The sequence below is a fragment of the Taudactylus pleione genome, unplaced genomic scaffold, assembly GCF_031769625.1.
Source record: "Taudactylus pleione unplaced genomic scaffold, aTauple2 ptg000903l, whole genome shotgun sequence".
Lineage (NCBI taxonomy): Eukaryota > Metazoa > Chordata > Amphibia > Anura > Myobatrachidae > Taudactylus > Taudactylus pleione.
The window spans coordinates 1,989,650-2,002,912 of NW_028285304.1; the positions used below are offsets into that span (position 1 = coordinate 1,989,650).

The 13,263-nt window shown below is 44.5% G+C and overlaps 1 protein-coding gene across 1 annotated transcript; it reads right to left on the reverse strand.

Annotated features, from left to right (window-relative positions):
* Nucleotides 1-3,756: 3,756 nt before the first annotated feature.
* On the reverse strand, nucleotides 3,757-13,247 carry RTCB (RNA 2',3'-cyclic phosphate and 5'-OH ligase). The gene is made up of 12 exons (XM_088459301.1): nucleotides 13,048-13,247; nucleotides 11,373-11,451; nucleotides 10,773-10,840; nucleotides 8,812-8,911; nucleotides 8,498-8,654; nucleotides 8,231-8,387; nucleotides 7,687-7,846; nucleotides 7,267-7,442; nucleotides 6,990-7,178; nucleotides 5,930-6,040; nucleotides 5,725-5,844; nucleotides 3,757-5,041 (listed from the first exon to the last, which is right to left on the reverse strand). Exons 1-12 carry the CDS (start codon nucleotides 13,138-13,140, stop codon nucleotides 4,934-4,936), a joined length of 1,518 nt encoding a protein of 505 aa, XP_088315427.1. The 5' UTR covers nucleotides 13,141-13,247; the 3' UTR covers nucleotides 3,757-4,933.
* Nucleotides 13,248-13,263: the final 16 nt, after the last annotated feature.

Sequence of the window (13,263 nt, forward strand, 5' to 3'; positions counted from 1 at the left end):
TCAATTATGCAACCAATATCACAGACAGCTGCTTTAGGTTGAAGTATCTAGGGGCAGGCTGGTCAGTGACACTGAGTAAATAGAAACACACACATACATACATACATACATACAGCAGGTAAAATAAGTATTGAACACATCAACATTTTTCTCAGTAAATATATGTGTAATGGGACTATTGTAATGACATTTTCACCAAATGTCAGCAGCACCCCATGCAATCCACACATGCAAAGACATCAAACCATAGATGTCCATAAATTAAGTTATGTGCAATAATGTGAAATGACACAGGGAAAATGTATTGAACACACTTACTGAAAGGTATTTAATACTTCGTACAAAAGCCTTTGTTGGTGATGACAGCTTCAAGACGCCTCCTGTATGGAGAAACTAGTCTCATGCATTGCTCAGGTGTGATTTTGAGCAAATTGGAAAAAAATAGCGCAATAGTACAGTACATGAAATAAACCATATTAAATATAAATAAAATACAATATGTATATTTAAATTCTGACACAGAGGTAGATGTTGATAAAAAAAATATAGTAAATTAATTCACATGACATCTATCTGAATATATTAAAAAGGATCCTGAGGATCAATGAATGAAAACACTTGATAGAAATAATAAGTGGATTTCTTGTGCAAAGTAATCTGGGTTCTGCTCACGTTTCTCTGTATCAAGCAGCTTGATCAGAGGCTTAATGACCATATCTCTACTTTCTTCCGTGAATAAATTTACTATATTTTTTATCAACATCTACCTCTGTGCCAGAATTTAAATATACATATTGCATTTTATTTATCTTTAATTTGGTTTATTTCATGTACTGTGCTATTGCGCAGTATTTTCCAATTTGCTCTAGATTTCCATACACCAGGTGACGTCTGATTTATAGGATAGCTGCAATTTGACAGTAAGGGCAAAATTTACTAAGCAGCAGGTTCTAAACCCCGGGGGTTTGATGGCGGGTTTGCAGCTATTTCTAAATGACAGCCCTGTTCTATTCTATTCTAAAATGTGTTTTGACTGCAGTTTTGGCCTTCGTAAATCTGCAGATAGCAAAACCTCCGCCAAACCGCCGGGGTTTAGAACCCGCCGCTTAGTAAATTTTGCCCTAAATGTGATTAAACAACATTATCTTATATTCTTATTGGCACATCCCTAGGTGAGGAAGATGGCACAATCCTTCTTTGTAATTTTCAAATATGATTTTGGCCCATTCTTCCACACAGTCTTCAAATCTTGAAGGTTCCGTGGCCTCTTCTATGAACTCTGATCTTTAGTTCTTTCCATAGATTTTCAATTGGATTCCAGTCAGGTGATTGGCTGGGCTATTCTAGCAGCTTTATTTTCTTTCTCTGAAACCAATTGAGAGTGTGTTTGGCGGTGTGTTTGGGATCATTGTCTTGCTGAAATGTCCGCCCCTCATTTCATCTTCAGCATCCTGGTAGCAGCAGCAGATTTTTATCAAGATTGTCTCGGTACAGTTTTCCATTCATCCTTTCTTCACTCATATTTATTTTATTTATTAAGTTTTATATAGCGCAGCATATGCCGTTGAATCATATGCAGTATGCCAGTACAGTATGCTGAAAAACTGCCCCACACCATGATGTTACCACCTCCAAACTTCACTGTTGGTATGGTGTTTTTGGGGTGATGTGCAGTGCCATTTCTATTCCAAACATGGTGTGTATTATGGCATCCAAAGAGTTCAATTTTGGTTTCATCTGACCAGACTATATTCTCCCAGTATTTTACAGGCTTGTCCAAATGTTGCGCAGCAAACTTTAAATGAGCTTCAACATGCTTTTTCTTCAGCAATGGAGTTTTGCGTGGTGCGCGTGCATACAGGCCATGGCGGTTGAGTGCATTACTTATTGTTTTCTTTGAAACAATTGTACCTGTTAATTCCACAAGTGGTCCTTGGCTCTTGGACAACTCTGATAATTCTTTTCACTCCTTCACTTCTCAGAAATCTTGCGAGGAGCACCTGGTCATGGCCAATTTATGGTGAAATTATGTTCTTTCACTTCCGGATTATGGCCCCAACAGTGCTCACTGGAGCATTCAGAAGTTGAGAAATCCTTCTGTAACCAATGCCATCAGTATGTTTTGCAACAATAAGGTTGCAAAGGTCTTGAGAGAGCTCTTTGCTTTTACCCATTATGAGAGGTTTTCTTGTGTGACACCTTGGTAATGAGTCACCTTTTTATAGGCCCTCAGTTTGGGTTTAACCATTTTATGTTAATTTGCACTGACAAGGGGCAGGATTGCTTTCTAATTACTGATAGATTTCAACTGGTGTCTTGGCTTTCCATGCCTTTTTGCACCTCCCTTTCTTCTTGTGTCCAATACTTTTTCCCTGTGTCATTTCACATTATTACACATAACTTGATTTATGAACATCTATGGTTTGATTTCTTTGCATGTGTGGATTGCATGGGTTGTTGCTGACATTTGGTGAACATTTCATTACAATAGCCACATTACATATATATTTACTGAGAAAAATTTTCATGCATTTAATACTTATTTTACCCGCTGTACATCTAAACACACACTCATAAAAGTGAAAAAAAAGTAATTAAAAAAAAATATATATAATATATATATATATATCTGCATAACTACATCCAGGAAAAAAAACATGCCCAGCTCCTTGGGTACCAAAGTACAACTGGCAGTGCAGGCCAGGGGTGGGGTATAAGGGAGGAGAAGCCTGTGCTGTTTCAGACATTAACACTTTGGTGCGCAGGCTCCTGCATCTCCACCTATACCCACAATTCCAGTGTCCCCAATGGATGATTGATGTATAGATCACTTAGATTCTTATCTCCATGGACATTCTGGCAGGGACATGAGGTGCATCTAGTTAATCTAGTTATGTGCCAGGTGGGGTACAGCGCACATTGCAGAAAAAAAAAAAGCAAATTAGCATGTTTGGCGCGTTGTGAATGAGCCTCTCTGGGCGGGAATTCTATAACCATAGAGGGAAAAAAAAACCCTGAATTTGCTCCAATATAAAGGGCAGTTTGCCACCATTTTATACTTGCCCCAGTTTTATTGCCCCATTGTATAGACCAGAGGTTCCCAAACGCGGTCCTCAAAACTCCCCAACAGTTCAGGTTTTAGCAATATCCATTGTTGAGCACAGGTGGCTTAATTAGTACCTTAGTCAATTTGATTTACCCACCTGTGCTCAACCATGGCTATCTCTAAAACCTGAAATGTTGGGGAGTCTTGAGGACCGCGTTTGGGAACCTCTGGTATAGACTAAAGTGCCCTTTACTTACCACGGAACAACCCCTCAGCAGCACCCGGGACTTGTCTCTCTATTACCCAGTGATCCCTGTAATGAGGAAACGGAATAGTAGTTTCCCCTTCTGGCCGCCTTACAGCCCGGAATACAGAGAGTTACTTGTGTCATAAGAGGGATGAATAGGAGTCGGTATAACCGACATTTCTCCCAGAGATCTTTGTACAGCTGAGTCCTGGGATAAATTCCTGAATGACTGGCATGCCCATCCTGTTACTGTAACACAGGGGGGTAGGTAACCTGCGTCTCCGCTTACACCGGGGCTTCAAGGGGTACAGCTGGTGATGCTGCTGCTGTCGGTGAGGATATACCCAGGTACACATTACTATAAGCTATTTACCAAGGGCCCTATTCCAAAGTGTGACTGTGACACCGGGGAGAATTGTATTAAAAGCAATTCTCTACTTTTACTGCAAATTCTAAAATTAAAGACACATTGTGAATTATATGTATAGAAAATATTTGTTGTCTTTGTGCAAAAAGCATATATTAAAGTGGTTTCTAACCCATCTACTTGTGAGTTGGAAATTTCAGCCAACACGTATAAAGTGACTTTGAAAGGCTTGATGTCTGGGCTCTGCCATTGCCCTCCCTTCGCTACATGATATAATAGTACTAGGACTGGTGGGTTACTGTATGGCTGACCCTCCTCCCTAAAGTCACCCAGCCGGTGACATGGATTATGTGCTAGGTCTCAGGCCGTGTGTTATTGGTAGAGCGTAAATATCCCTAAAGAACAAAACCCAACACAAAGGAAAAAGATACACAAAACACAAATGCATGTAGTGCTTTTAATTTCATATGCGTGTGGCACTAACTATCCCTAGAAGTTATCAGTGGTGCCCCCCAGTCACCCCTGGACAGGGGGTTGGTTACTGCTGCAGCACATCGCATCCTGATCTCAGGTGCTCTCTCCTGTGACAGATGTTGATTATAGAGCCCTATACAGATTACAGTCACTCAGCATCGCAGGGAATATGACACTAAGGGAGCGGAGCTCACAAGGAGACATTTCCAGGTATTGGTGCCGAGAGACAAAGGTGCTGGAACAGGCAGCGATCAGGAGGCTCGTTTCCTAAGCCGCACTAGAAGAGTGACAGAACCAGATGGGTTACAGGAGCTTCTTCCTGTGCACCTGGCAGTCATAAATGTCCCCAACACATCATTGTCCTAAAATTCAGATCACCAGTATGACCGTGCAATGCACTGACAGGGAATCAGCTCTCTCTTACCAATAGCACACTTAGTTGCAATTTTAGCAGTCCTATTTTTAGGAGATCCTGAAAACCTGGACTGTTCAGACAACTTTTTTCCTGTCTTTCTAAAGAAAACTAAAAAAAAAAAAAAAAATTCTAACGCAAACATAACGACAGAAAAGCTTGAGGACCTGATCTCAGACACGGAGGTGATGTCCCGGCTCTTTATGGCCAATTCATTGCCAGGGGAAGCAGCCATAGGACCCTCACAAAATAAGAAACAAAATCTAATTTGAACACGGTCAAGGTCAGGATGAGCCACGCCGCATAAATCAGTCATGTGACCAGTTCTAGGCGCTGACGTCCATTCTTCTCGCTCTATGTACAGTCCGGCGCCCCTGCTGGCTGCGCTCAGCCCTTAATAACGGCGATAGGGCGCAGTTTGATGGCTTTCTTGCTGATGCCGGCGTCATGGCACGTGTTCACCACGTCTGTCACGTTCTTGTACGACTCGGGAGCCTGAGAATATATAGAACATATTCAGAACAATTCCCTACACATACAGAGTGCTCATCTATACAGCGGATGTCATTAGGGCAATGTAGGGGCGAGAACACTGAGCTCTATAGTGGCCGGTACTATATTATAAATCCTATATATTACCCCATAGGCAGAATATATTAGTTGTGTGCAGAGTGTTTCTCCCTCTGTTACTGACAGAAGAACATAGGAATAATGGAGGCTTGGAAGTATATTTACTAAAGTACCGGTATTTAGAAGTGAAGATGTTGCCCATAGCAACCAATCAGATTCTATTTAACATTTACCTAGCACCTTCTAGAAGATAATAGCTAGAATCTGATTGGTTGCTATGGGCAACGTCTCCACTTCTATAAACCCTTACTTTAGTAAATAATCCCCCCTGATCTCTACAGTGAGATGTAGGAATAGCGCACACCGAGGTGTTACCACAGGAACCAGGGAAAGTCACGCTTATCCCAATTCCCCATCCCTGGTCCTACGCACAATGAGAAAGCCGCCATATACCCTAATAGCAGATACGAATGTCTCCACCTGACCAGTGCCTGGTGACCAGTAGATCTGACCAAACCCCCAGATGGGGTCAGCGAGTGTTAACTACTAACGTCACCCTGTAAATAAATGACAGGTCTTATAGTTCATGTCCTGGACACACAACTCACCTCTTCCATGACTAGTTTTGGGGATGCCACCCGGATGGCTATGCCCATGTCTGCCAGCTTGTCTAGAACATCCTGGAAGTCCAGGTTCCGTCTAGATTTAGCCCTGGACAGCGCCCGTCCCTGCAGAGGAGAACACGTGTTATCAGTAATAAGGACATGAGCGGCTTTTATATGACAACATACATCCTATTAACGGTGTACTTACAGCTCCATGGCAGGTGGTGCCGAAAGTCTCCGTCATGCCTTGCTCGGTGCCAGTCAGCACATAGCTACAAGTGCCCATAGTGCCACCGATCAGCACTGGCTGCCCGGTCAGCTGCGGTGAGGAGATACAGGCTTATGGTCAGTCACACAAGTGATCTATGCATCCCTACACTGATTCAGGCAGGCACAACCAGGAGGCTTTCTGCCTTGGGGCAGAGTCATCACAGTCATTACAAGGACCTATATAGCCTTATCTGGTGGTGTTGTGCTGGCACTAGGTGGAGGGTAAGGGTTAGGCTGCGGCAGGGGGCAGGTATGTGGTTAGGTTTAGGCTGCGGGCGGAGAGGGTTAGATTTAGGGTACTTACCGCCAGGTGTCGGTATCCTAACCAAGTCGAGATGCCGGTGTCGGGATTCTGACCACCAGCACCCTGTACCCAAACCATCCTTATTATCTTATCACATTTTATTCAAAAACAATTCTATCTTAGTATTTCATTTGTATTGGCCTAATAAATCTCAATATGTGACAGCATGATAATACTTTATAGCATTATTTAGTTTTGGACTCTTTTTCTCCTGACAACCCTTGTTGTTACCAACAGCGCGACTGCCAGCAGGAGAAACCGGGGAACCAAAACCGCCACCCCAAACAAGTAACGTTTTGGGACCAAGTTGTACTTAAAATATGCCATATAAATCCGAATTTTAAGTTTATGGTGGAATTATTCCTTAGACACAAGGATCAATTTTGCAAAACAGAAGGGGGAGTATGGACCTTATGGAAAAAGGACCATCATACCCAGGGACAATGGAGATACAGTCTGCTAGAGAGCGTATATAACCAAGGGGCTAAGCTTGTATGGTACTGGAAATGATCCAGTGGGTCAAGGAAATCTAACTTAGGAAAAAAATAAAATATACAAGAAGGGGGACTATATCATTAAGATTAGAGTGGGCATAAAACATGGGGCACTGGTGCGGCATTTGGTGCAAGATACACGTAGAGAAACCATAATAAAATAAATCAATCTATTCTCATTAATTGAGACGACTGCTCACCTGGAAATCCACAGCGATAAGCGGGTGATGTGGTGGAAACGCCCGCGTGGACCCCTTCCTGTGCACCAACAGAGTCCTCTCCTTCCCCTCCACCACGTGCTGCTCCACCTTGGCGATGTTGTGAGAGACGTCGTAGATCACGTGCATGTCCAGGTCATCTGGGGTCGTGTTGAACACTTTGGCAAACGCCTGAGACAATACAGAGCTACGTCAGATAAAAATCGCTCTATCGCCTCCCTCTCTATTCCCCATCAGCTCGACGCTCTGTATATCATACCTGTCGTGTGAGGAACGTCATGGAGGAGCGGTTTACCCAGGCGTAATTTCCCGCGGCGGCCATGCCTTTCAGGTAGTCCTGCCCTTCATTAGAGGAGATTCTGGCGCACGCCAGCTGTCGGTCGTTCACGATGATCTTATCTCTCTTCATGGCTTTCTCCATAGCGACCAGAGCATCTGCAGGAAGACCATCACGGTCATTGAGAAGACCCAGAGGACATCTTAACAAAAAATTAAGATCCCACCAAAAACCGTCTCTACCAAAATTACTTCTAAATGAAGCCATGATGAATGTGGTCCCCAAACCATCGTTCCATGCTCATGTGGACATCTCTGAGGAAAAAGGTCTCGGTGACCTTTATGTATAGGCAACATTTGAACGAGACATAAGCAATGTACGCCAGAGGGCATTTACACAGACCTGTTGCCACCTGATGCCCGAGACCTCGGCTGCCGCTGTGGATCATCACACACACCTGACCCTTGTGGTCAATGCCCATCTTCTTGGCGGCGTACTCATCAAAGATCTCATCCACCACCTGGATCTCTGCATAGTGGTTCCCGGCTCCGAGGGTTCCCAGCTGCGGAGAAAGAATACGGATAAGGTAACCACCCGCCTGACAATGTGATGGTTCTCCGCCCAAAGGCGTTCAAGTGCAAAATTAACAAACGTTGAAAAACATAGCTTAGTTTTATCATACTCTTGTAACAGCATTTTATCCAACAAGAACTTATCCCTGAATTAACTTTGCTCCTCTTCAGCGGATCCGTATAACACAGTTTAGAATGAACGCCACTATAAGGGCACTTGCCTTCAGTCAGGACTTATTCCCCCTACATGATTTAGAAGTTGTACTTGTTTCCTGAGCGGAGGCTCCCTGGGTATAATCAACATTACACTGTGTATGACCCTTATGAGTAGGGGAATCAGGAACGGGACTCAGGGAAGCAGAATCAGTAGGTACCTGGGGGAGGCCTCGTTTCTTCGCTTTGGAGGAAACCTTGCTGGGGTCTGCCTGCAACATCCGGCCATATTCCTCACAGTGCTCCTTGTCCTCTGCCCAGGCGTAGCCCTCCCTCAGGGACCAGTCCACACCCATCTCCAGGGCCTCCTCAAGGTCCCTAGAACAGGACAGAAAGTCTAGTCCACATTGCCCATCACAATAATTCTGCACTAAGCGCAGCGCCACTTTAAACTAATCTTCATACACGAGAATAACTGTGTAACGTACTTGGCGCTCATCGGAATGACACCCTTTGATCCCACTCCGACGGGAATGTGGTCAAACATGGACTGAGCGAGCTGCTCCTTTACCGGCTGCACATCGCCCTCGTCGAGATTGGTGCGCAGCAAACGGACCCCGCAGTTAATGTCAAATCCGACACCCCCTGCAGGAAAGAGAAGGGTCATCGTCAGGCAACCAGGAAGAGATCAGTCTTTTGTTCCGATGGAAGTGAAATAAAAAGTTTACTTTATTATAAGGGGTCACTCAACTATCCTGACAGTCACCATAGGTGACCGCAAAGGGGCAGCAGTGTACTGTACCTGGGGAGACAACGGCCTCCGGGTTAGTCATGTCAAAAGCCGCCATGTTTCCAATGGCAAATCCATAGCCTGAGTGGACATCAGGGAGACCAATGGACTTCTACGTAGTAGAAAACACAGTCAGGTTATCAGTGCAAAAACATAACGACGACAGGAGCAGGTGTGACCGCCATCTCTGCTGATCAGATTTCTATGGGACATTTATGTTGGGCCGCAGTGGAAAGTGATAGAAGCGACGTGCCTTAGGCAGTGGTCATTGTTAAGTCTCTTTGGTCTGACCTGAATTTAATTACTGAGAAGGTGGATTAGGGTTCAAAGTGACTTCTGTCGTAGATTCAATACATGTCTTGGGTGCAATTTGTGAGAACTAAAAAAGTCTGACCCTGTGAGCTCACAGTAATTTGCTGGACGTTGCAAACCTCATTTGAGCAAAGAGCAAAACTAAAATATGTTTTGAACTATTTACAAAAGGCCTATAACCTTCTGTTACAGCCAATAGTTTTATTTGTATATTTGTGTGCATGAAGCATTGTTCTCAGCAAATAATACAATGATATTAAACAGAGAGAGAAGACGTGGCTGCGAGTCCTGGCCCTGCGACGCCTCCAGTGACACACAGGTATTTACGATATCTATAACCACCATAAACTTTACTTACAGGGAGTGTGCCACAGACGGCCTCCCCGACCACCATTACGGATGTAAATAATAGCGTTCAGTCTAGGCTGTCCTGGCAGAGCGCTGTGCCCTACTCCTATTCTAAGGGGTCTATTTACTAAGCAGTGATAAGAGACAGAGTGAAAAGTGATAAGTAAGTGATAAGGTGCCAGCCAATCAGCTTCCAACTGCCATCTCACAGGCTGTGTTTGAAAAATGACAGTTGGGAGCTGATTGGCTGGTACCTTATCACTTTTCACTCTAGCTCCTAACACTGCTTAGTACATAGACCGCTAAATGTTGAGATGTGCCCTTCCTGTTTTTTTAACTGCTGAATTGCGCCCTGCACTTCATCCGGAGCACGCCACACACAAACATGACAACCCGAGTCTGGGAGCCACCACATAGCATCAGGAGAGGGGCATAACAATGGATTGGGGGCTCAGCCCCCCCAACCCCCCCCACAGTAGGCATACATCAATCACACAGCAGAAAGGAGGATCCCGGGGCTCAATGTCACCTGCAGCCACACAAGCTGGGGAGGCGGAACGCACACAGACTCACAACCACACACGGGGCACGTAGCGGAGAGATGAGCCACCTGGAGCCTGGCGAGAGGCACCACATTAGGACTGCAATAAGGAGATAAGACAGCTTGGAGGTGGTCAGCCACTTTATAGTACTGGTTCCAGAAAGTACCTGAAGATTGCCTTAACATCGCAGCTATTCTAGTTCACATGTAAAGCAACCTGCTCTGCTGAAAGGAGATATGGAAAACATGCAGTGTACATGAGGACAGGTCTAAGGTTCTGTCACACGGGAGCTATGTCATGTCTTGTATTGAGCCCAGCATTATTAAATATATGATTCGTAATAATTGAGGACACTGCTGTGTGGCATAATAGGAATTGAGGGCATTAGATGACAGTACACATGATGCAACATTGATTATATTACTGTATTACAATAACAATATACATCAGCGTTATTGTCTTGTCCAAAACTTTGCCCTTCAAAATTAAAACACCATCCCCCGCCCGCCCGCCCTCAGTGATCAGCGCCCCGCCCGCCCTCAGTGATCAGCGCCCCGCCCGCCCTCAGTGATCAGCGCCCCGCCCGCCCTCAGTGATCAGCGCCCCGCCCGCCCTCAGTGATCAGCGCCCCGCCCGCCCTCAGTGATCAGCGCCCCGCCCGCCCTCAGTGATCAGCGCCCTGCCCGCCCTCAGTGATCAGCGCCCTGCCCGGGGAAAATCCTTTAGTGCTCACTATAAACTACTACAAATTAGGTGTAATACAATTCTTACATGGACGATTCCTGGTAGAGCGGCCACATTGCCGATCTGTTTCATTGCCGGAAGGAACCCACCGGCCGCTGGAAAGGAAAAAGAAAAAGTAATGCGGACCTCAATCAAAATAAGAAATAAAGAGAAAATAAATGTTGTAGAGGGGAATTTAGCAAATTCAATATTAAGTGATTTACACATCTACAATCGTTTTATGGTTTAGCGCTGTGTCCATTCTATCCTAACAAATCCGGGGGGCAATTAATTCTCCGCGATGTGCTGCAGTGATATCTGCCAAACATTCCCAAAAAGTGGCACTAAAATGTCTCAATCCATGAAGCACAGGCATACTGTAACAAATGAGTGTACTGTTTAATATGGAAAGTTATAAGACAAAACAGGTGTACAGTATGTTTAACCTTAACTTGTATTTTTCACCACAATGTAGTGGCAGTCTGCAGCTATAGCATTGCACAAACAGAATTCAATTTAAACCCATCAAGGTTAGGAAACTGTGCTACTGTATCTCCATGACCAAGGCAGTACGGCAACGCCAGATGTAACAGGTCTAAACATCATTTTGCATTAAAGGGGTAAGACACAATTTTGGGGTGGACATACCTCCTCCTCTACAGGCATTTCTCAGCTCCTCAAACATCAGCTTTTCCAGAGGGTCATTCACGTAGAACACACCTTCCACCTAAACGCAGCGGCCAGAGAGAGAGATTTAATAATAAATTATATATATATACACACACACACACACACACATATATAATATGTCCTCGCTTATAATTTTATATTTTCTAGGGCTTTAACGAGGGGGGAAAAGTGTGGGTGGGCGCTAAGGACAGGAGGGTCATTCCATACAAAGTGAAACCAGACTGACAAATTTGGCAACACTAGTATTTCTGTAAATGCTAATCCTGAAGCTGGCTACTATTGGAAAGAATGCACGTGAAAAGCAGTATTCCAAGAGGAAGTTTAAAAGGTTTGTTATGACTTCATAATATACATTTTTGTACAAATACTTTAGTACATTTACTACATATATATATATATATATATATATATATATATATATATAAATAATTAAAGGTGCGTACACACTGGGCGATTAGGAAAGACTGTACGATTACAACATCGTTCAGTGTAGGCACCCTCCATCATTCCAGAGCATGGCCAATCTGTCGTTATCGACAGATTGGGCTCCATGTTCAGGCGAACGACCAGCGGGAGCGCACATCGTTTCCGACATAAAAGTGCACGATTTGTGCAAGAGTACTGAGCGAGTGCAAGATTACAATGTCGTAATCGTGCAATCGCTCAGTAAAATCGCCCAGGGTGTACGCACCATAACTGTACGATTTACGAACATGGTACATGAGACAACAAAAAGGCACGTCCCTTTCCATCACACTGGAAATCCCACTCCGTCACCAAAATAATTGTTTGTTTTTTTTGTACAAAGAACAAACGCACAAATATTTAGATTAATATATTATTGAAACCATTGGGTCCGCTTACCCTGCACAGGGAAAATCAGAGCCCTGCCCGCTCTCATGTCACAGAAGTTTAATGTTATTATACCTCAGGGGGATTTTGTATTTTGTCTGAATCACGTTCTGTCACAAGTACATTTAATTTTTTTAGTTTTTTTTTTTTTTGCAACAATTACTAACTTTTTTGTAACTTTTAATTTACCAGAATCAACTTTAAGCTTTAACTAATGTAAGATAAAGGAAAGAAAGTGCTAAATTCATTATTCAACCTTATATATGGAATGGGACCCACTTTTAAATGTATCCAAATGTCCCGTTCTGTCACGTGAAAGGGCCGGAGAATATATAAATATACAGGTACGTATCGCTCTCCTTAGCACTACCCAGGCCGCCTATGCTCCCGACTTTCGTCTCTTACCCCCGTTGAGTGACTCGGGCACCGTGCGATCGCCATAGCGTTACGTACAGCCTTACAGAGTGCAGAACCACCCCCCCATTCCCTGCCCTATAGAATGCCATGAGCCCCCCTACCATCACCCTCACTAATATGTGTTTGTATTGCTGCATATAGCTCCCAGACCTGTCACTCTCCCCTGTGCTGACCCTATAACAGTTACATGTAAATGACCAGCAGGGTGCAGCAGAGCCCAGCTGTGGGAGTACCACCCTTTCTGTGGCACACGTGGGAGAGGAGAAACCATAGGAGGCAGCTGTTGGGGAACTACAGGTGCCAGCATGCACTTCCAAGAGCAGCTGGTGGGGAGGGGGGGTTTATCTGAGGCCTGGGTCAGGACCTGCATGTTGGGGACGAAGCCCTTGCGGATCCTCCAGCAGTTCTTGTGGATCTTGTCCAGATACTGCAACTCATCGTTGTAGCTGCGGCTCATGGTGGCGGCTGCTCACACACACAGTCAGTGACAGTCGCACGCAGGACAGCCGGCACCGGAGCTTACGTCAGAGATTTTCCCTTCACTTCCGCCCACCTGGCGAACCCGCTTCCGCCCACTCCA